This window comes from Protopterus annectens, chromosome 12.part0, assembly GCF_019279795.1.
Source record: "Protopterus annectens isolate FY-2018-M chromosome 12.part0, PAN1.0, whole genome shotgun sequence".
NCBI lineage: Eukaryota > Metazoa > Chordata > Ceratodontiformes > Protopteridae > Protopterus > Protopterus annectens.
Genome location: NC_056746.1, coordinates 1,296,143,880 through 1,296,168,403, shown reverse-complemented (window position 1 = coordinate 1,296,168,403; position 24,524 = coordinate 1,296,143,880). Strand labels below are relative to the sequence as shown.

The 24,524-nt window shown below is 36.0% G+C and overlaps 1 protein-coding gene across 2 annotated transcripts in view; it reads right to left on the bottom strand.

The window, feature by feature from the left end:
* Positions 1-24,524, bottom strand: part of KIF3B (kinesin family member 3B) — a 446,778-nt gene that overhangs the window by 410,933 nt on the left and 11,321 nt on the right. For both annotated transcript variants that reach the window (XM_044090351.1, XM_044090350.1), the window contains exon 2: positions 867-2,330. In XM_044090351.1, coding sequence (XP_043946286.1) covers positions 867-2,261 — 1,395 coding nt within the window. In that variant the 5' untranslated portion in view covers positions 2,262-2,330. The remainder of the gene's footprint in view (positions 1-866; positions 2,331-24,524) is intronic.

Below are 24,524 nucleotides of genomic sequence, written 5' to 3'. Positions count from 1 at the left end.
TCCTTTAGTTAGTTAGGGATCAGTAAGATGACTGAATAACAAAAGCTGTTCAGCATGGACTAGCTTGATGAACTCAAAAAGACTTATTTTACAACCTTTTCTAAGGCTACAGTTAGTTAAAATGGGAGAGGGATAAGGACCTCCCATTATATTAGGTGAAAGGGATGAATATAGCTATAACTCACCTGGGTGTGGGTAAGTTTTACCCACTGCTTGGTGGTCAGGGCGGGTTATTGCTATTATACTATGACATTATTTAAGAAAAGAAATAATTACTTTTCTTAAATAATGGCATTGTGTACGCCTCTTTGTGCCCTTCCGCAGCTGTCTGGTATCAGTTCTGATGTACTGCGCATGCACGCAGTACATCAGAGTTGTAAAAGCAACGGAAAGAAGATCTCCGCTGTGCTTTTACTGGTTTAATATAGCGAGAGCTTTAAAATAAGCAATGGAGATGTCCGTTTATTTTAAAGCTCGCCATGTTAAACCCTCTTAACACAGCTTAAACAGAAATAACGGAGATCTTGCTTTCTCCGTCTTTTAAACCTGTCTCGCTATGTTAAATGGGTTTAAATGCAGAAAGCAAGATCTCCGTTTTATTACATTGTCGCTATGTTAAAGGAGTTTAATGATAGCGAGACAGCTTTAAAAAGCAACGGAGATCTCTGTTGCTTTTGGGTACAGAAACAATAAACAAACAATGCTTCCTAAATTAAGTCATTCATGTTTTTTTCTTTTTACATGTACTTGAGGTACCATACATATAGTATTAGTTTTACAGTACAGATACATTGCACTTTTTTTCAGCAGCAATGACATCATTCCCTATTTTAGAATTAATCTAGGATGAGCATGTATGTACTTACCTTTATTTTAGAAGTAAGCATCTCAGCTGCCTCTCTCTCTCTTTCCAGATCTTCCATTTTTTTCTCTTTCTCTTTAAGCAGTTTTTGTTTTTCGTCTGCCACCAAACTGTGGTCATCCAAAACAGCTTTTTTTTCTTTTTCCAGTTTTTCCTGTTGTTGTTTCCAGTACAGAGAATCATCCTTGTCTTCTTCATCAGCATCATCTTCTTCACCGTCTTCAGTCCCTCCTCCTCCTCCTATCAGTCTCCTTTTCCCCTTCTTCCTTTCTTTGCCCGTGGAACGCTTTTCCAGCTGAGCCTTTAATCGGGCAATCTCTTCCTGGAACTCTCTGAGAAGTGCATCTTTAGGATCCTCATTTACTCTTGGTTTGTTCTTTATATTTTTGGCACGGTTAGCATATCGCAGGGTTGTAAGAGTCTCTTCAACATTGTACGAAGCAGGACCAACATTAGCTACCATAACAGTCTTGGCATTACCACCTAAAGAATCTTGAAGAAGTCGAGTCAGTTTAGAGTCACGGTATGGAATGTGGGTGCTTTTGCCATCTACAAGTGCTGATATAACATTGCCTAAAGCAGACAAAGAAAGGTTGATTTTAGTAGCTTCTTTCAATCTTTCTCCTTGGGCTCCAGTTTTAGTTTGACGTTCACTTCCTGCCAAATCCACTAAGTTAAGCTTCCCTACTCTAATGTGATTTTCTCCATCCAGTCCAGTCTCACTGCATTCAATTGTTATCATAAAAATTGCATGTGATCTAGAGCTATGTTCGTTCATATTAGTAGCTCCAACCGATCGATTCTGATTACCAACATTCATGACGTGCTCGATCTCTGTGACACTCTTTGTTACAAACGATGACAGATCTTTAACATACACACCAGTATCAGGTCTTTCTTTTAACTCTAGTCTTTTACTTTGATCTTTTGATAACAAGTCTCTGATTTCTTCCTGATATATTTCTAGATAAGATGCCCTCACTAGGTACTGCTGGTTCTGAGATCTGGAAATATGAGTAAAGACATGTTCAAAGGAATTTGGTATGACCCCGCGACGATCAGGATCATTGCGGACTCCTTCCATGGTATATGTTTTGCCAGTTCCAGTCTGCCCATAAGCAAATATAGTGCCATTAAATCCCTGAAGAACAGAATCAACCAAAGGTCTGAATGTCTCATCATACAGTTCTAGCTGCTTGGAATTACTGTCATACACAGCATCAAATGTGAATGATTTGGGAAGCTCTGCTGACGCTACTTTAGGATTTTTCACCGAAATCTGTCCCAATTTTACATCCACATTAACAACTCTGGCAAAACCAGCAGCGACTTCTTTTTCATTCATTGGTCGACACCTCACAACTACCCTCACTGTCTCTGAGCTTTTCACCTTGGACATTGTGTTTGTTTCCCCGATGGGCTATGCAGAGAAATGGTTGCTACATTTAGTAGTGCATAGTTTTAGCACCTGCAAATTAAGACAAAAAAAAAACAGATTAAGCACAGTATTTCCATATCTGTGGCATGCAGACATTGAAACTAATAAATGCTTTTGACTGCAACGTTCACTATATTTGTGTATATGCACTTGAAGATCCTTCCCAAGCGAGATAAGAAAATTAATTCTGCGCCCAGTTCCCCACTGCATGGCATCTGTCCAAGTACACTAAACATTCACAATACTAAACAACTCGGACTTCAGTTGCAAATTCTACGTGGTAAAAACATACAAACTACTTCCAGTAACACAAAATGATATTATCTGAATGTAATACTTCCCGAAATCTGCTTCAGAGAGCTTCTATGTACTTTCAAATTTAGCACTTTCCCCATTTTTAGAAGATTCATGACACATGATATTAAAGACATGTTCGCCATAATTTTGGTGATGACTGTTCCATTTTAATTAGATAACAAAACGAAGATAAATGTACCTATTCTCAAATGTAAGCACACAACAATGAGGAGTTTAAGTTCCTTGCTTAGTGAGGTACAGTCTGTAGGTGGGGGCTGCAATAATTAAACCCATATTTACTTAACATGCCTGCTCATTTTGACAGTTATTTTAAGCAAAACGGTGTGCTGCTCATGGATTAATGCTACTACCAATTTCAAAATCCATACGAAGAAACAATTGGGGCCAGATTCCATAAGACATACACTGGAGTAAGTCACTTACACTGAGAGCAAGCCCGACACAATGTCAAAAGTCTTACTCTTGGTTTAAGCGACTTATTTCAGTGCAAGGCCAATCTATAAAGCAGGCTTACACTGGAGTCCACATTCTAAAAGACTTGCTCTCGGTGTAAGACTGCTTTATAGATGGGCCTTTAAGTCCCTTCCACACAGAACAAATCTTTTAAAATCACAGCAGGCTTATACAGAGTAGGTCACTTACACTGAGAGCGAGTTTTTGCAATCTGGCCCTTTATTCACCCATTCCACTACTGTCCCATAGCATAATTAGTAGGGCTGATGGTTTTCTCATTACAAAGAACAAAACCATTGTACAAGAAACAAAGAAGACATTTAAATACTTTCATCCACAATAAAGCAGACGAAGTCTGTATTAAATTGTTAAACACCTTTTTTCTTTTACTTGCTTCTAGCACAGCAGTTTTGTTTTCTGCTACTGTTTTACAATTTTTTACTACTTCATTCCGTTTCCCCTTATTAAGCAAATCCTTTAGTTAGTTAGGGATCAGTAAGATGACTGAATAACAAAAGCTGTTCAGCATGGACTAGCTTGATGAACTCAAAAAGACTTATTTTACAACCTTTTCTAAGGCTACAGTTAGTTAAAATGGGAGAGGGATAAGGACCTCCCATTATATTAGGTGAAAGGGATGAATATAGCTATAACCCACGCCTGGGTGTGGGTAATGCGGGATTTACCCACGGTTGGCTTGGTTTGGTCCCGAGGGCGAAGTGGGTTATTGCTATTATACTATGACATTATTTAAGAAAAGAAATAATTACTTTTCTTAAATAATGGCATTGTGTAATGCCTCTTTGTGCCCTTCCGCAGCTGTCTGGTATCCGTGGCAGTTCTGATGTACTGCGCATGCCTACGCAGTACATCAGAGCTGTGGCCAAAAGCAACGGAGAAAGAAGATCTCCGCTGCTTTTTACTGTTTCGCTATGTTAAATGGGTTTAACATAGCGAGACAGCTTTAAAATAAGCAATGGAGATGTCCGTTGCTTATTTTAAAGCTGTCTCGCTATGTTAAACCCTTTTAACACAGCGAAACAGTAAAAAGTAACGGAGATCTTGCTTTCTCCGTTGCTTTTTTTTTTTTTAAACCTGTCTCGCTATGTTAAATGGGTTTAAATGCGAGAAAGCAAGATCTCCGTTGCTTTTTACACACTGTGTCGCTATGTTAAAGGAGTTTAACATAGCGAGACAGCTTTAAAAAAAGCAACGGAGATCTCTGTTGCTTTTTTTAAACCTGTGTCGCAATGTTAAACTCTTTTAACATAGCGAGACAGTGTTTTAAAAGAGACTTATACTAATGGAAAAAGTCCGGGTGACCGGACCTTTTTCCATTAGTATAAGTAGATTTACAACGTGCACGCTGGCCAATCAGCGTGCACGTTTTGGAATATTAATGGGGCGTCATGGTATGATGATGCATATTGCACACTCAAAAATTCATAGATAAATACTAGACAATAAGTATAAACACCGTGCCAAGCCTAGCAAGTGATCTACATTCAACTCTTTTCTTCAGGGTCAAGGAGAGCAAGACAAAATACAATGGGGAGAGAATTTGAGGCCGACCATCCAATTATGTAAGTTTACCTTCAAAGTGGCAAGGCTGCTACACTGCTTAACGTGCACTGGAGGTGTGCGCCAGAGGTTAGGGATATTTGGAATATGTTATCTATCACTCCAACATGTTTTATCAGCGGATGAAGTTTAGTTCGTTTAACCAAGTACTTAAGGTACTATTTGTTCACTGAAGTGATAGGATATCATCATTTATTCTGGAAAGAAACTACAAGGAATGACGGCTTCCAGTCTGTCCTGATAAAAATGTTGAGGTCACTGACCTTTTTAGTAAAGAATCTCAGACGACACTCAAGTTGAGTAATATGTCTAAATACGTGCCAAAAAGTGCATTAGGTTGAGTAATGGGCCTGATGAGATACAAGTAAAGACTAATTAAGAGTTGTTTGGGTCTACAGGAAATGTCTTTGGAAATTAGACGAGGCTTTCCAAACCACAGTGGAGACATGATGGTCAAAAGACAGGGAATTATCAGCAACAGTGTCTAGATCCTTTATGACAATGTCTGATTTGATGAGTGTTACCTACACTGCATGTGAAAAGGTTTACCAAAATGAACTGTACTACATTTTTCACATAGAATTTGAAACCACTGCGCCCTTGTTTCATTTGTTAATATGGTGTAACCTATGTAAAATCAATTGTGAGGGAGTGGAAGATAGAACAGGAATACCCAATTTACAGTTGTCTGCAAACGTAGATAACAAAAGGACAGAAGTGTTGACCTTAGTGTCTGAGAAAGGTAGCTAAATAGGGCAGAGTTATTAAAAATGAACAAGCACAGGAATCTGTCTAGATCCAATCTCACCACCACGAGTGCTGAGGGAAAAAAAAAACAGAGAAACTAGTGATCTTAAAACGTAATTGATGAGCTCAATCACAACAATTCCCAAAATTATCAAAGCCAGGTAGTATTCCAAAGCAACAAGCCTTTATTTGTCACAGACAAGCGATCCTCAGTAACAAAAATCAGTACACAGAACAGTGTCCAACACTTGAGTACACCACTGGTAACTTTTTTTGCTTTCAGAAGTGTTACCTCCGACTCTAACCACACAAGTTCTGACAGACAACTAGTTCGCTATCCTCCACACAACAAAAATAATTCATATTTAGATTTACAAACTTGTCAATAATGCCTGCATAAGGAATAATGGCATTGGCTAGGTCCAGATATCATGTGCGCATTGCATGACCACCATCTACCTTTTCAGTGACTTTTCCAATGAAATTACTGAAGTTAAGGAGGCAGGCACTTTGTCTGACAAAAAAAAGTCATCTGGGTCCAGAATTAACAGGTTTTCAATGTCCAGATTAACAAGGTCTGAAATAATCTGTTCCACTGTTATACATATGAGGCTAGTGAAACTAATGTGTCTACAGCTGCTAGGGTCAGTGGTTGGGCATCCCTGTGTAATGGCATTACAATGGTGGTTTCCAAGTTTCAGGAATACAACTAGTAGACAGGCTTAAATTAACGAGGTTAAGTAAGGTTGAAAAGTATTATTTTTTATCACAGTCAGATGAGGTAAAGTGTAATGTGACTACAACTACTGAATGGCAGATTGGGGCAGGGCTTTTCTGTGGATGAAACAACTTACTCTCTTATAGTTTGCTCAGTCTGAACAGCCTGGCTTTACAGGATTAGTGTGCATTTGTGTGAAAAATGTTGGATAACGTGCTATTGTATATTTGTGTGAAATAAACAAACCTTTCCTTGTCTGCAATTATTGTTTATTTAGTTTAAATTTCTGCCGCAAAATTAAGTTAAACAGCCATTAGTCTGGCTTTACACGGCTAGTGTGCATTTGTATAAAACAAGTTACAATACTTTAGTGTCACTATTTTTATCAGAATTGTACATTTGAGGTATACACAGTCAAGTGGTTTAAACTGATGGCTATTGACAATGATTATACATTATACATTACAACAGTTAGAACATTGCAACCACAAATGATTCCTCAAAATTGGCAATTTTATTATTGGCTAGTAAATTTTGTTTTTAATTCTTGTTGGAAAAATGTTCAAGTTTACTCAGTTTAGAACACACACAAATTTGCTTTATTAAAACAAAAATATATGATTTAAAGCAAGTTGACAGGTAAAAAACCTGGAAAGTGTATTCAAAGCAACATAAACCATGTGCATCATCCAAAATGTGTGTACATATATATTAGTGTAGGGCAGTGGATCGAACGGACAGTCCCCAGACACCAAGGAGATCGATGTCATAATGTCAAAATAATCAATGCAGACACGTTTTTTGTGCGCTTCAGGGATTATCCTAGAGTGGCCTTAACCACTGCCAAGTGTTTCTGCAGGGAGCAAGCAACCTGCACCTCCAACACCACCTACTAATTACATATACAAACTCAGAGATCACACAATCCCCCTGAAAAAGGAAATATTCCCCTGCTCAAAGATTGTCAATCTCACACACCTGTCATTGACCACCTTGTATGACCAAATGGTGTACTCTTCTGGGTGTTGCAGCACTTTCCATTCAATCCAGTTACCGGCACCCATCTATATATTGGAGGGGCATAGTTTGAAAACTGCACAGGGCACAAGGCACACAAATCAGTCACTGATCACATACTGTGTAAATGTACAACATATGTTCACTTTTCTTAGCTTGGAAGGGACTGTTACGCAGACAATTCTATTTTTATGGGGAAAGGGGATGATCTTGAAGCATCGTGCAGTTGAATGACTCAACAATAATGACAATCTGTAAACAGAAACTATGGAGATCAAATATATTCCTGAAGAATAAGCCAAGTATATTTCTGTAGCTTTTACTCCTATCATCAATCTAGTTTCAGGAAGCACACATTTTTTTGGAAACTTACATCTTCATTATTTTGCCAGGGTTTGGTACTTTCTCACAATTAAATAAATTCTGCCAACTGAGTAGAACTTAAGTTATTTGACTTGCACAATACTGATATTATTGACAAACAGAGGTACAGTGAAAACGGTGAATTAGACTACATCCAAATACATCTGAATTAATACCAATCAAAGTAACTGCAGAAGAGCATAAAGAATAAACTCGGAGACGTACAAAGATTTTCAGTAGAATGGCAATTACTGCTGCAGGGATAGGGCAGTTGTCCAGAAGGTTTAAATACTGGCTTGGGTATTGCAGAATAGAGCTGTGGGAGGAAATGAGTGGTGGTAACCACTTTTTTGAGCAGGGTGACACATACACAGCCATATGATAACTGACGGAGAATGGGGACCTGACTGCAGGCCATAAAGAATAAAAGCAAACTCCCAGTAGTAGAAGCAGGCTCATAAGGAACTGTAAGTTGGCCCTATTTTTGTGGCCAATGCAATACGCACCCCTGTGTGGAAGAGAAGAAAGAAAGTCCCCACAAAGTGGAAATACTGCAATCCTGTAATGGAAATAAAAGTCAGAGATCAGCAATGGGTAAATGCAGATGACTACGCTCAGAACAACTGGAAAACAACAGTCCATCTCTATGAAAATTAGTAAGAGAACTGGCTATTACTAAGGAGATATTTCTGCAGGGAAACCTTTCTAGCTGAAATGCTTAGTGCTCCTTTTTTTTTTGTACTATACAGCCACTGCTTACATACATACGCACCAACCTGTTGGATGCACATTAATATGACACTGCACTCCACGGACAAACCGTGCATCACTTCAGCTGGAGTTTTTAGCTACTCTTAGCTAACCCTACAGGGTTTCTGCTTCATGGTACTCCTGTGGAAGTTTGCAGGGATGAAATGACAAAGATCTGGAAGATTTTGTTTAACAGTATTTTAAAAGGGAAAACATCAACATACTGGAAGAAAGCTGTAGTGGCTGTAATACTTAAAGATGAGAAAGATCCATCAGATCCAGTTTCATATAGGCCCTTTTGAATTTTAAACCAGAATTATAAAGTGCTTATGTCTACACTAGCTAAAAGAATGGCAAAGGTGTTGCCAAAATTGATAGATGTGGATCAGTGTGGTTTTGTGGACAAACATTTGACAACATTAGTAAAATAATGATGTTCCAGGAGGTAGAAGAATATAAGAAAACACAGATGTTGTTAGTGGATCTTGATGCAGACAAATCATTTGACAGAGTAAGCTGTATGAGCAGGGCAATGAAAGCATATGCATTCTGTGATATAACAATAAAGGTTAACTAGGAGTATATATGAAAGATTGGAGGCAAGAATAAAAGTGGAATGGTTCCTTCTCAATACGTTGTGTTTGAACAGAGGAACCAAGTGGGGTGTCGATAGTAAAGAAAATAAGGAACTCAGAAATGCAAGGTTATAATTGGCATAGTAACCAAGAAAAAGTTGGCTTTATTTGATGACGATATTAATTTGTACCTGATGGAGCCAGAAAAGGGCACCTCAGTGTCATGGAACATTTTGAGAAAGTTTCAAGTATTTTCAGGATATAAAATGAATTAAGATAAAATAAAGGCCGTAAATTATGTACCCACACACAAACTGGCTCATTAATACCACTAAAAAATGGGGATACGATACGATGAAGTATTTAGGAGTATGGATTAAAAATATTCTGTTATGGCAACTAAAGATATGTGGTAAGAGACTACTAAGCATAAAATAATGCAAAACCTGAGAAACTCAAAGTTCTTGTTTATGGATATAGACAGTAAGATGCAAGCACTGAAAATATTTTTAATTTTATATATATGGGTCAGATATATTTTTAACAACCAGAAGAGAGGTTGTGGACAACAATTAAACAGCTGAAGGAATTTATCTGGGAGGTGAAGAGGGCAATAGTTTAATGGGATAAGTTGATCCTTCCAGTAGAACAAAGTGGTTATGGATTACCTATTTTGAAGGGATAGTCTGCCACACAATTATGGTTCATATACCTAATGCAATCTAAAGGTAGTAATTAAAAATGGAAAAGGATGATGATGAAGCAGGGAGTTCAAGAAATACAGAGTTGGATTTTGGATACAGATCCTTAAGGAGAATAACAACCATTCTGAATATTATATTCGTGAAGTAGCAGAAAATATTCCAATAACTAAGCAAACATGAGAATGGAGAAAGGAGATTTTGCCAGTAGGGATGACTACTAGTAGGGGTACAGAAAATAGGCAACAGGGGGCTGGAATTTACTGGAGAAAACTATCAAAGGAACCAAGGTATTGGAACAAATAACTAGACAAGGAAAGGTAACAGAGTCTGATGAGGCCAAGATGATGTCTGGACTGCAGGCAAAGAGAAATGAATACGGGAATATTAAGTGAGAGACCTGATAAACAGTTTTCACTGAATCTAGAGCAGAAGCTGCTGCTAAAAAATAAATCATTAGTAGGGCATATGATTTGCCTAGAAATAGATGGCCTTATTATTCTGTTGGCTGTCAAAAAAAGCAATTACTAGTAAATGGAAATCAAAGTCTAAACCAATTGTATTTGAAGTACGGAATATTATCAAAGGGATAAAATAACTGTAAGAATGATCTTTACGAAGGGGAAGCAGCAAATTATATAGAAATAAATGGAAATAATGGAACAATGCATGCAGAATAATGTTCAGGAAGAGAGAGGTTTAAGAGTTCAGCAATTTATGTAATGTTGGACTGACGATAGTTGCAAAGAGAAAGATATATAATTTATGTTGTATGTCAATAGAAAATGTCAATATGGTTTGTTTTACTTTCAGTTACTATGTGTTTGTCTATGTCTTAAATGAGTTAATAAAAGATGTTTAAAAAAAGAAGGTTCACAAAGTCTTAGCTTCTATCAACATCAAAATAAAATGATGGGACTGTTCTGTAGAAGGGAAAACAAACCAGAAAATGAAACTCTTTCCATGATTTTTGTTCTTCTGGCAACCTCAAAAAGTGATGGCAGGGGCTTCAGAAGTGAAAAGGACCCTCCCAGAAAATTAGATGTATTCTGTAAGCACTCAACATCTGTCAATATCAAAATAAAGTGATGGTCGAGTTCTGCAGAAGTGAAAACAAAAACAGAAAATGAAATAGTTTTCACTTTTTTAAACTAACATGACTGTCCTTAAGGTGAAAAATAAAATGTTACTGCATGCACATATCTGATAATTTGAAACTAACCTACAAACTGTGTGTGTTTCACTTCTAGAATTGGGGAGGAGTGAAACAGATTACATGGTCCCTCTGAGATATGTAAAGTAATCCATAAAATATCATAAGGACTAAAATCTGTATGTTTTGCGACAGTCTTAGAATACAAATGAGTAGTACAAGGTTTTTTTTTTTTTATTTATTTTCCTTTCTTCTTCTTCTTCTCTTGTTTGTAATGCTGACTTATACCATGTACATTTGTTGTAATAAAGTTGGTTTAAAAAAATGATATGACTTCCCTTCAGAAACGTCTTTAGTACTCCTGGATTGACAGCCAGTGATATGGGCAGGTAGCTGGGAGGACTGAGCCATGTGCATACACATACTTAAATCAGCAATGGCAAGTGTCAAGCATGGCCATATTTGCTATGTAATGTTAAGGCCTGAAAACCACATTTAGTCCAGGGTAGTTGCCCAAGAGCTCCATAATCAAATGGATTACTGAATTAAACTGCTAGAAGTTAACAGAAGGGAAGTAAATATTGTGGGAAGAAATAACCAGGGAATTGTTATGGCTAGGCTTGTATAGGCCCTAGGGCCGATAGCCTAGTACCAACCTATGAACCTATAAAGCACCATTCAACCATAAACTGCAAAGTATTATTTTTCTATGTAAGCAAAGTCCCACAACAACACTTACACAAAGGTTCACTGAACAGTGGTGGTAAGGGTAAATTCTTCTTTAAGATGCCCCCATCAACTAACATGGTTTTCAACAACTAGTCCAAAAAGTATGGTGTTCAGAAGTGTATTTCATTCTAGTCGACAACTGTCTTATATATCCAACAGTAAAATATCAGGTTAGTCCCTTTAGTTTTATACAGAAGTCAGGAATATTTTTTATCAACCAGAGTAGAAGCTGTCAATAATAAACAGTTGAAGGATTTTATTTGGGTGGGGAAGAGAGAAAAAGTCAAGCGGGATAAGTTGACCCTCCCACTACAACAAGGAGGTTTAGGATTACCTGATCTGAAGGGATAATTTAGAGCTACACAGTTAAGGCTCTTATACATAACACAAGCAGAAAGCTACAATTCAAAATAGAAAGGAAAGAAGAAAAAGCAGGGGGGATTAATGCAAGAAATAAGGAAAAATTGGATTTGGGACTCAAGATCCTTAAAGAGAATAACAGTCATACGGAATATTATATTAATAAATATCAGAAAATATTCTAAGAACTAAGCTAAAATGGGAATGGAGAAAGGAGATTCTGCTAATAGGGATGACTGCAATTAGGGCAACAGAAAATATAAATGAGGGGGTTGGAATAAATAGCAGAAAATATTCTAAGAACTAAGCTAAAATGGGAATGGAGAAAGGAGATTCTGCTAATAGGGATGACTGCAATTAGGGCAACAGAAAATATAAATGAGGGGGCTGGAATTTACTGGAGAAGATGGAAAAAGGAACCAAGGTATAGGATACAAATAATTAAAGATGAAATGGTAATAGAATGAGAAGAGGCTAAGAAGATATTTCGATTGCAGGCTGTTGCCATTCCTATCAGGAATTGATATCAGAGTATAAACAAAGAGAAAGAGACCTAAATTAAAGGCCTGCACTGGTCGAGGTTTTAACTAAAAAAAAAGAAAATGAGCTGTGGTTAATAAACGGATAATTAGAAGGGCATATAAAACATTGCATGATAACTACAGGAATCAAATCAGAAGAGGTCAGATAAGATTGTGAAGATGACAGGCTATATATATATATATATATATATATATACACATATACATATACACACACACACACACACACACACATCTCCCAAATATGTAACAATGTTTAGAAGATTTAGGTTTTTACCTGAAACTGTTTGCATAGATACGTTTACACCTAAAGCAGAGTCCAAAAAAATTTCTCCTCAGGTAGATGGAAACTGTTGGAGGTGTAATGAAGAAGAAAGAGATAACTGGTGTTTTGGAAGTGTAATGAAATGGCAGATTTAAAAATTCCCTGCAGAGTACTTTATCAAAAATATTAGCTGAACAAATTGATGTAACTAAGGAAATTTGTAAAACTCAGACCAGGTTCCACGATATGGTGAGATCCACTTTATTCACAGCACCATCAGACATAAAATAAAACCAATATTCCTTAAGTAAAACAAAACACAGAATATACTAAGAGCTTTCACCCTTCCAGGCTGAGGGCATCATCAGAGTACAAACATTTAGGATACACAGCAAAATAAATACTTCTCCAAAAAAAAAAAAAAAACAATGCCCACTGTTAATTGATAAATAAATTAATTAATTAGTTAATTATTCTGATTTTATATGAGTAAACCACCTAGTTATAAGAGCACCCCATACATATAAAACAACTTGTACAAAACATTTTATATCAGTAAAACATAAATATATATATATATATATATATATATATATATATATATGAAAAGATTTTTCTAATAAAAATGACCTTCCAAAATAAAAAGGTTTGTTTACAAAGGGTAATTTGATAGTATATTGTAATATTCCCAAAACAATAGGTATACATGTATAAAATTGATTATAACTATATCATAAATATCCATTATAAAATATATATATATATATATATATATATATATATATATATATATATGTAAAAATGTGAATATAAATTAGTTTAATTTAGTGGTTAAAAAACATAAAATAATAAAATAGTGAATGGTTTATATTTAAATATAAATTGTACAATAAATATTTATAAATATATGGATAAAAAATAAATAATATATACATATACATGCATGTATTGTTTGTGCAGATACAAAAATTAATATTATTAGAATGTAGTTAAATTGAACCTAATACAATTTCTTTTGTTTCTAAGTCTGTAGTTATGTTCATAATAAAAATGTTCATAATAAAAATCAGACTATACACAGTATGATCTCCATTTTAAAATACTGGAGATAGAGATATTCCCATTTAGACCAGGTAATACACTTGTATTTAACCTTAGCTGCCACAAACATTCCTTAGTCAATAGCAGGTTGTCACAATCACCTCCCTTGTCATGGTGGTTGGGAATACGATCGATGACAAAAAATACAAATCTCTTAAAATTAACACATTTAGTACTATGCATATATAGAGCATTTGTTATCTTTTTGTTTTTAATGTCCCTGTTATGTTCTAAAATGCGGTCTTTCAACTTTCTAATTGTTTTGCCCACGTAGTAGGCTGTGCAAGAAACACATGTAGCAATGTATATAACCCTTTTGGTGTTACAGTTAACATAACCAGGACATTGCAAAGATCTGCCATATCCCTGTACCATTGTGTATGGACCATCGTTAATAAATTTACAACTTTTACATAGACCACACTTACTCATTTTTGATATACAAAATTTTGTCATGTTTTTACTGCCTTCCAAAATTTCCTTCAAATTTCTTCCCTTACTGTATGTAATTTTTGGATAGTGCCCTATAATTTCCTTACAATCAGTATTGTTGGAAAAAACACAAGACCAAGTGTCATACAGTATCTTGGTTATACTACTAGATAGTTCGTTATATGGAAGAATAAATGTATCATAGTGTTTGTCTGTTGTAGCTGAATTTGTTTTCTCATTTGATAGACCATACTTAATAATGGGTTTAAAAGTGTTGTTCCTTTTGTTTGTCACTTCATCCTTAATTGCATTAATAAGGTTCAGGGGATATCCCCTATCTAGGAACATTTCAGTTATGTTCTTAATTTCTTTTTCTCTAACTAAGGAAATTATTTTTTGAGCTGGGATACAGGATCCGAATTGCCTAGACATAGTGAGGCCTTAATAAGTTTAAATCTGGTGGATGCCAAAAAAAGCAATTACTAGAAAATGGAAATCAAAATCTAAACCAACTATATGAAAATCAAAATCTAAACCAATCATAACTGATGTAGTGAATATTGTAACAATGATAAAAGAGTTAGAGCTGGCATCTTTGGAAAAGGGTAGGAGTAAATTACAAGGAAAATTATGGCAATTTGGGGAAAATACATGCAGAAAAATGTTTTGGAGGAGGAATAAGGTTTAAGAGAAGGCAGAAATTTAATAAATTATGCAATGCTGTTTAGCTTATATGATATATAAAAACAGATATGAATTATAATGCTTGCAAATGTGAATGTGTTAAGATAGTTTGACTTCTATATAAATGTAAGTTTATAGTATGTATAAAAACTGGAACTGCTACAGTAGAAGGAAAATTCTTTATTGCAAGGACAAAGTGAGCACTTTCACAACCTTCTAGGTCGCTTCATCAGACTTAATAAAACATCCCATGCCTTACTTGATATATATACTTTCAAAGTAACCAATCAGTTAAGACAAACTATTAAATATTTATATCAGACTCAATTAATTTAAAAATAGTAGAAAAAAAACATAAATAGACATAAAACTGTTAAAAACATTATGCAAGTTCAAATGTGGATACCTATAAAATCATGCAGAATGGACTTAAGTGCTTTAAGGCTCTTGCCTTTAAAAATGGTTTCAAAGAAACAGTTTCATTAATGCCTGGGGGTTTGTCTGCATTTAGTTGCAGAATCCATTTTTGCTCAGCCTCTTCTGTTCTATTTATAATGTCACCCCCTCTGATATTTTCTTCCAGAACTTCTAAGACTAAAAATTTAAAAACATGGTGCATCCCTTCAGCTTCTGCATGCTTAGCTAGGGCACTACTCTCCTTTTTGTTTACTACTGTACAGTTTTTTTATGTGGGCAAGACTAATAGAATGCATTTTAGAACATACGAGGGACATAGTAAACAAAAAGGAGAGTAGTGCCCTAGCTAGACCAACATTTCTGACTGTTAAAGAAAGTGGCAATTTACCACATACCAACTCAAAAATTTTCTGAAGCCTCTGGTTTTCTCCAAACAACTTTTCAAACTCCATTCCTGAAGTTTCAGGGCATCAGAAAAACAGGACAGATTTGCAAATATATCTTCTCACCATCAAACAACAGAACATGTAGGAATGATTGATGATGTATCATTTACTATCTCCTAAATGGCACAATAGGCTGTCATTCTGCTGCAAATATAATTTCTGCAAGATATAAACATTAACTTAGTGTTTTAACAAAAACTTTAAACAAAATGAGATTTTTATCATCAGTTTAAATTTTATAAAGATAAAAGCATAACCCATTTTATAAATACTTTCTATTAGATAATCTTTATAACTGCAATAATTTGTTCTGGTTTTACTTTAAAGTTAGCCATAGCTGATTCTTGACTTCTCATTTTGATTATTATGAAACCAAAAAATAACCTTTAAAATAGTTATTTGTTTATTTTGCAGGAATTGCATAATTACAAATCCTCCTCAGAATACTATGCCAGTGCTTTCAGTATGAGTAGTACTCTTGCTGAAATGGAGCATTTCTACATAATAGTCTTGAATGTAAATGCTTTTTAAAACTTATTACAGTACCTTTGTTGTATTCATATAAATAACATTAAAGCAGCATAGATACACTGATTCATCACACAAATATGCTGATAACTGTATAAATACATTATTTTTAATACATGTCAAAGGTCAGCAGGATAGAAAAATGGAATTTTTTTTAAACCCAACAAAGACAGTACCAAATCTAGCTTGCATAATGGTTAAAGGTATGCAAAGTATTCTCTTGGTGGCAACACAGTACGATTTTCAGGGATTACAGCTGTAAACATTAAGACTGCATAAAGATGCATGTGAAGGATGGCAGGCATTTGCTGTTTCTGTGCATGACACCATAAAAGGTATATAGAAATAAATCCAGAATGACTAAACATAATTTAATTTACTGCAGTACAGCATTCCGAACATAACAAAACAGGAAATTAACATACAAGAAAAAAATGACGAGTGAAAGTGCTATTCCCCTTAAACACAAATAGGAATGTTTAAAATGTCCGGTCAGTTCAATACTAAGCCCCATACCTCTGCCATGAAAACTCCATGTATGGTTCAGATAACGGTCGACAAAGTTGCCCTAAGTCAGTCATAACTTGTCTACACCACACACTACACACTTAAAATATCTAAATTTAGAGATTTAATTAAATAGCTATGCAAGTTAAAACAATTTGGGATAAACAGTGCAAAACCCAGCTAGGACTGCAAATCTCTCATGCAAATTTTAATGCAAATAAAAACTTAAAACTTGCTCAAGCACTGTTTGTTCAATCATGGGTTGCACAAACTGTATTTGCCAGAGTTACTGTTCCTTGGAAATCAGAGCACTTACTGGGCATTACGGTAATGTGTAAAACCTCACGGTTATGCAATTTAACCTGCTCGGAGGTCAAACTGCAGCACAGGAGACGTGACCATTATTTACATCATTTAACAACATGACTCCTTCTCCGAACTTGAGAAACTTGGAGACATAAATAAACAAGTAACCAAGCAAGTAGCACACAAACTCCAACAAACAAACAAAAATCTTGCTACAGTGCACAAGAAGACAACCAGGGTATTTTTTTAATTAAAATGTTAAGTGCTTTCATTACTTACGATGGAAATTCATCAGAACATTACAAGCAATTTAAAAGCCTTACTTAAATATCTTATACAAAAAAAGTCACATGTTAAAATTGACCTAAACTAGTCAATTAAATAATTAAGAAATCACAATCACTTTCAAACTTAAATAACCATAACGTTTTAAATTTTAAAATGTGAGTAATAGAGCAGGTTTAATTTAATCCTGGGAAATTAATTGCACCTAACTTTAACTGCCACTTTAACTCAGCTTTTCAATGTTCTTCAATAATCAATCCCCATGGGTCACACACCACTTGTTCTAATACTAAAAACTCAAGTAACGTTTTATCTCCTTTTCTATATGCTTATATACATTTATTCTTACAAATTTCAAGTAAGTGCTCATAAATGCACACCCTTAACTTCTTACAGGTTTTTCCTACATAAAATGCAGGGCATAATTTGCATTAAGCCAAATATACCACCATTCTCGAATTACAGGAAAACTGACCTCTTATCCTAATAGTTTCCCCTCTTACTGGATACTGTTTTTTAATAAAATATAAGGACACTAAGAACTGCCACCACGCATATACATACCTGAAGTGTTCATATTCTTGCTTTTTTTGAGAAAAACATGGTTTCCTTTTTCTAAATAATTCTTAAATGACATCTTCTACAGACCATGCACCGTTTATCTCCCAATTTGTCCAATAAATCACTACTCCCAGAAAAAAGGGGCCACTTTATACAGAACATCTGTAATGGCCCTACTGTCCAACCTAAATATAGAAATTCATAAGAATAAAAGTACTAATGCAGGTTTACCATGAAAAAGGTCCAGATTAACAATGTAATCTGCTTATTTGTTCAACCCACATGTGCTACATCCTGCATATTAATTAGCTTACAATGTCAAATGTCATACCAACTAATGTGAAGCTGGTATTCGACATCCCGTTTTCATCGAACCTTCATTTTGATGGTGAACCATAAATGCATTATATAAGCATAAAGAAAAGGAGAATAAACATTACTTTGAGTTTTTAGTATTAGTACAATTGGTGTTTGACCCACGGCAATTGATTATTGAAGAACATTTGGAAAGTTGTGAGTTAAAGTGGTCGTTAAAGTTAGATGCAGCTAATTTCCCAGGGTTAAATGAAACCTGCTTTATTAATCCCATTTTAAAATTAAACATTATTGTGTTTAAATTTGAAAGTATTGGACAATTTTTTGTGGTGATTTCTTAATTATTTAATTAACTAAGTAGATTGGGTCAATTTTAACATGTGACTTCGATATATTTAATTGAGGCTTTTAAGCTGTTTGTAACGGCCTGATGAAGTTCCATTGGAAGGAACAAAAGCATATAACATTTTAATAAAAAAGTACCCTGGTTTTATTGGACAAGTTGCCATTTTGTGCACCATAGCAAGTTTTTTCCTGTTTACTGAAACTTGGAGACATGTCTGGAGGCTGTTTGGCAAAAATAATTATTTTAAAGCATAGTATACTTGCCTAGAATTTAGGTTACATATTCACACTTAGCACATATGTGCTCAAGGTAACATGATTCATTTTAAAGGAACACACTGCAAAAAAAATGGCATAATTAAAAATGGAGTGGAATATCATACTCAACTGATCCAAATAAGTCTGCTCCGGATACCATGAACAATTTCTGTGATTAACAGAAAACACTGTCACCCCATAAAACATACCATTAACTTTACCTCAGAATTAATACCATGCCCAAAAATCTGGAAGTCAGCCTTCATCAGATCTGTTCCTAAAGATCAAAACGCCTTCACCAGCCACGACTTATCTCCATACTTCCTTGGCAAAATATTAGAAAACTAATTTATCATCAACTTACGACATATCTGAAAATAAATAAAATGTTTGTTCTCCAACAAACACAGCCTGTGGGCAGGAAGGAGTACATTAAATGTACTATGGACTATAACCGATGGCCTGTACCTTTGCCACAGTGGATCACTCAGTATTAACACATCCACAGACTTAAAACCTGCAAAAACTACAAGCACTGTTGGAGCTTCCCTGCTGGGTGACGAAAGAAAACATCATTTTTTTTTTGTCTGTGTGTTGCTTAAACTGATAGAGCTGCTTTCGTTTTTTTTTTCCTGTTTTAATAAATATGCTTGGTCTGGTGTTTTTTTTTTCTGTGTAGCAGACACACAAATTATCTAGGCTGCAAATTTCACATGTTCCTCCCCCCCCCCCCCCCCCCCATCGGTTAATCTGTTTCTTGAGTGATACTTAAACACACAGGGAATTTCTGGTCTTTGTCTTTTTTGATAAGACACAAAGCCTGCAAATCTAAAGGCACTGTTGTTGACTACCTGCTAGTTATTTTCCCACCCACCCTGATCTGCTTTTTAACCTTGGAGATTTTAAGCTGCCCATCCTTACTGTAAGTTGAGCTTTATAAACTCCTCCCTTTCGACACTGCTATTTATATCTTGAATTATGTTTGCCTTCCCTTGCCCTTATTTTCAAAAAAGTGAATTTTGCCTCTTCTATTGATTTACTTGCACTGAATTCATCATCTAGCTAGCTGTTGGATAAAGTAGTGCATTTTTACACTAGCAAACATTTTTCTGTGTTTTTACATAAAGGGGTCTGTGGATTTTCCATCTAGTGGCACTGGGTGGTAGGTTGAGGAAACACACTAGAGATTCCTGCATTTAGTTGTTTTACTGGCTGGAGGAATTACTAATCAGCTTACCTTGTTTTTAGTGCCTTTAAAATGTACAACTGAGTGGATCATGGCTTATTTCTACAAAGTGAAGTACTTTCACTGAATAATCACACTTTTATAAGCTGTTTAAAGCACAATACTATATCTGTATCTTTAAATTTGTTAGAGGTAGCCTTTCACTCTGGACACTCTTTTACTGTGCTTTTACATTAGGAGGACTGGGATTAATCATCTAGTGGCAGTAGGTGTTTACCTGGCCTAAATGAGTTGGAAAGCACACGGAAGGGCTCTAGGTGTAGTTGTTTTATTGGCCAGAGGGCTCAGTCAGTTTTCTGCATTTCCAGATCTGGTATAAATTCTGCACATTTCCATACAGCTGCTTGCTGTGCCAGTGCCCTGTGGTGATGCAAACATTTGGAAACATTACCTATTTGCATTACACTGTGAAAGGATTATTGTGCGATTTACTTTATTACAGCACCCAGCGCTTTAGTGCCAAATTAGATGCAGTCTTAGCAGCAAGACAGCATCTCTGGTTAGGTTGGCTGCAGTTTACACCATGTAAGCACCCCTCCCTCACTCGAATACAAAACACCCACCACTCCTATCCTTTTAAGTAAACATTAGGACCTGCAACCATAGATGGGCACTTTCCTGCTATCTCTGCATCCAGCTTGGTTAACATGGGCATGCTGAAGCAATGTACCAATTGCCTTATGTACAAGGACAACCACTTAATTCTTGAAAAGACAAATACAGTATGTGAGAGATGCAGTTACACATTGACACTGGAGGCTAGACTCTCACATACAGGCGCAAAAACAACAATGCTTATACTTATCAAGGATATCAGAACTTGCCAGAGATTTGGGATGCATGACTAAGGCTTAAAAAGGCCCTTGTGGTCATTAGTCTAGTAAACACCTATGAACCTATAAACAGGTAGTCAGCAACTCATGCACATCACTTACCTCACCCGCAAAGGACCAGACATATAGACCCATATATGCGGAGGTGCTCACATGCAACTTACCCAAACCTCAAAGGCCTCTCAGGCTCAGTCCACAGAAACTCCACAAGTACACAAACAACACATTCCCATCAAGACACACAAAGCCACATCTCATTGTGCCTCAACTACCAAGCCCATAAGGCTAAACACTCCATGACCCAATATTCTGGTCATAGGAGACTCCACTGTGAGACATATCAATGTCCCTCTTACCAGACTGGACAAAGGGAAGGTTACACTTAGTTGCATGTTAGGAGCCAGGATTCACCGGATCATGCAAGCTCTCAGGTCAATTACTGCTAACTACCAATATGATTCAGTTATAGTCCACATGGGCGTGAATGACTTAAGATGTACCTCCTTGGACTACATGACGACAGACATGACTGAGCTCTCTGAATGTGTGTAACAGAAAGGTGTGAACCTAGCACTGAGCAACATTCTACTGTCTCCAAGGATGATGCAACAATAACTGCAGAAAATGATCGACTTTAACAACTGGCTTAGACACTGGTGTCATTCCAAAGGGGCCCAATACTTGTCAACCTGGGAGGATATGGTTGATAGTTTAATACCATCTTTGGCAAAGCAGCATGATATGTCACCTCTAGGCTTTTCGATATTGGCCAAAACGTTATCCACCCCACAGTGCCTTTTTAGGCATCGATAAACCTTCCAACATAACAAAAGCTACTCAAGAAAAGCTAAGGGTGTTACTGCTCAAATGCCAGAGGACTCAACAAAAAACTCCACTCCCTGGAAACCATCCTCACCCTGGAGAATGCTGGCATCAGAGCAGTTAATGAAACATGGTTCAAAGTCATGGAAAGCATTCCAGTAGTGCATGGCTATAATGCCTTTCATACATTCACACCACCCACTGAACATGAAAGAGCAAAAGGCAAAACTGTAACTATATAAGCACATCTCAAAGCTGGTCAAACAATATGACATGCTTCAGCTGCTCCAAGTCAAACTAACCAGAGTAAAAATCCCTTATCATATTCTTGCTAGCTGCAGGTCCCCACTATGAACCAGGAAACCCATACAGCATACCTGAAGTTACTAGGATCACTTACCATCCAGCCCAATACCACACTCATGGTGATTTTAACTACTTGTCCATTAACTGGGAGGCATACATGACCACTAACATGCAGACCCAAAGATTTCAAGACTTTGTAAATTCAAATGCCCTGGAGCAGCTAGTCTGCACTCTCACTAGGGGAACAAATATCCTAGATCTGGTACTCACAAATTCAGGAGAGTGCTGCACCATCGCTAGTGTGATGTCCTCACTGCACCATCCCTAGTGTAATGTCCTCACTGGTAAGATCAGATCACAAAGCGGTCTCCCTTGAAATAAAGATAAAACTAGTCCCCCCACCTAACCCCAAAAACTTTAAGAACGTCTCCAAGGTAAAATAACCCCTATTATGGGACAGCATATTTCCAAGCTCCCCGAAATCCAGATAACACAGAAACCTATGCATACACAAAGGCCTGTATGACCTTATAAACAAACGGCAGTACCAGACCAAAATAAACTCATGTCAAGTCACCAAAATAAGCCATCCTTGTGGACCCCTGTTATTACTACGTAGTACAACAAAAGAAAGAAAATTCTGTCAAAAAGTAAAAGTCAAACTCAAAGTAAATTTTATTGTCATTTAGAACTACACACGTGTAGCCAATTTCTTGCATCAGCTCAATGCTTGAGATTACAAAGGACAGTGAAACAACACATGCAAGTAAAGGAATAAACATAACTAATAAATATAACACTACTCTGATACATGCAAGAAAGAGCAGAGACACTTAACACTCGTATATGAAAAGAATAACCTCTCCCGAGTTAAATTAACTACACTATTTAAAGTAATACAAAAACACACTACAGATTGAAATGCCCAAGTTACTTGTCTAATATTGCACTTGAGTTAAATAATACTGACTATGGATATAATAAATAAATATTGCACGAACTTGGAATATATGCAAGTACATATTGCACAAATAAATAAATAAATGTACTTATTATGTGTCCAGACCCCTTGGACTACTGCCAAAGTTCAGACGTCTAATCACTGTAGGTTAGAAACTGTTACTGAATCTTGTAGTCCTGCAGCGGATGCTGCAACATTTCCTGCCTGATGCCAGATGCTTAAACAGTCCATGCGCAGGATGCATGTTGTCCTATATTTTTTTGGTGGCCTTTCCGATGCTTCATGCAGAATAAAGATGTTGTATCGATGGAAGACTGATGCTGGTTAGCTTTCTCTGCAACCCTCACCACTCTTTGTAGCACCTTCTTTACTTTAACTGTGCAGTTTCCAAACCACACTGTGAAGCTGCAGGATGCCCACAATATTCTGAATATTTGAATTAGTGTCTAAAATACTCGTTTTTCCTTGTAATATTTTGTACTTGGCTTGTGTATATATTATATCTCATTATATATATCAAATTATACTCAAAAATCCCATTTCTCTCATAATTACTCTGTGTAGCAATAGATGGGTTGAGGTGTATATAAGGCTTTGCTAATGTAGGTCTTTCTCTTTTCACTAATTCTTTTATTTTACTAACAAGTACCAGATCATAACATTTATCTAAAAATTCTCTCTCCATATTATCCAGCTCAAGGCTAAAAGACTCTTCTTGGGTACACAATCTACTTGCTCTTAAGAACTGGCCTATTACCACTCCCTTATATATATGCCTGGGATGCACACTCTTAGAATGTAAATATCTTGTACCTTGTACATTTTTTCTATGAATCAGAGTTTCAAAACTAGTACCAGTATTAACAATAACCAAATCCAAGAAATTTTCTCATATGACGTCTGTGTATCAAATACTAAAAATTCAGTATTCTCGTGTAAAGATGTCACAAAATTATTAAAGTTGTCATTATTACCTTGCCCCACAATAAAAAGAAGTCATCAACAAAACGTTTGAAAAACAATAGATGCTCATTTTTAAAGGAATCGTTTTCATCAAAAATAAACTGTTCTTCCCATATACTTAATACCAGATTAGCATATTTGTTAGCCATGGGAGTACCCATGGCAACACCCATTCTTTGGTGGTAAAACTGTTTATCATATAAAAAGACATTGTTATTCAATACAATGTCTAACACAGAACAAATAAGATGAATCTTAGATGCTGTAAATCCACTATATTTACATAAAAACTGTCTAACACATTCCAATATATACACATTTGGAATGACAGTAAATAGCGACCTTATGTTCACAGTGGCTAACATCAAATTAGCAGAATTATTAGTAGCAGATGACCAATTATTTAAACATATCAAAACGGCTTTTGTGTCTTTTATATAACTTTTACTTATCTTTAACAATGGAGAAAGATGTTTTTCTAAGGATTTTAATAAGGTGACAGTAACCCATTTCCCACATGACATGTTGGGTCTCACTGGAGGTGTAATGAGACATTTACGTATTTTTGAAAGCCCATATAGCATGGGAATAGTGGGATTTTCTAAATACAAACAACTGTATTGTTCAGGTGTTATG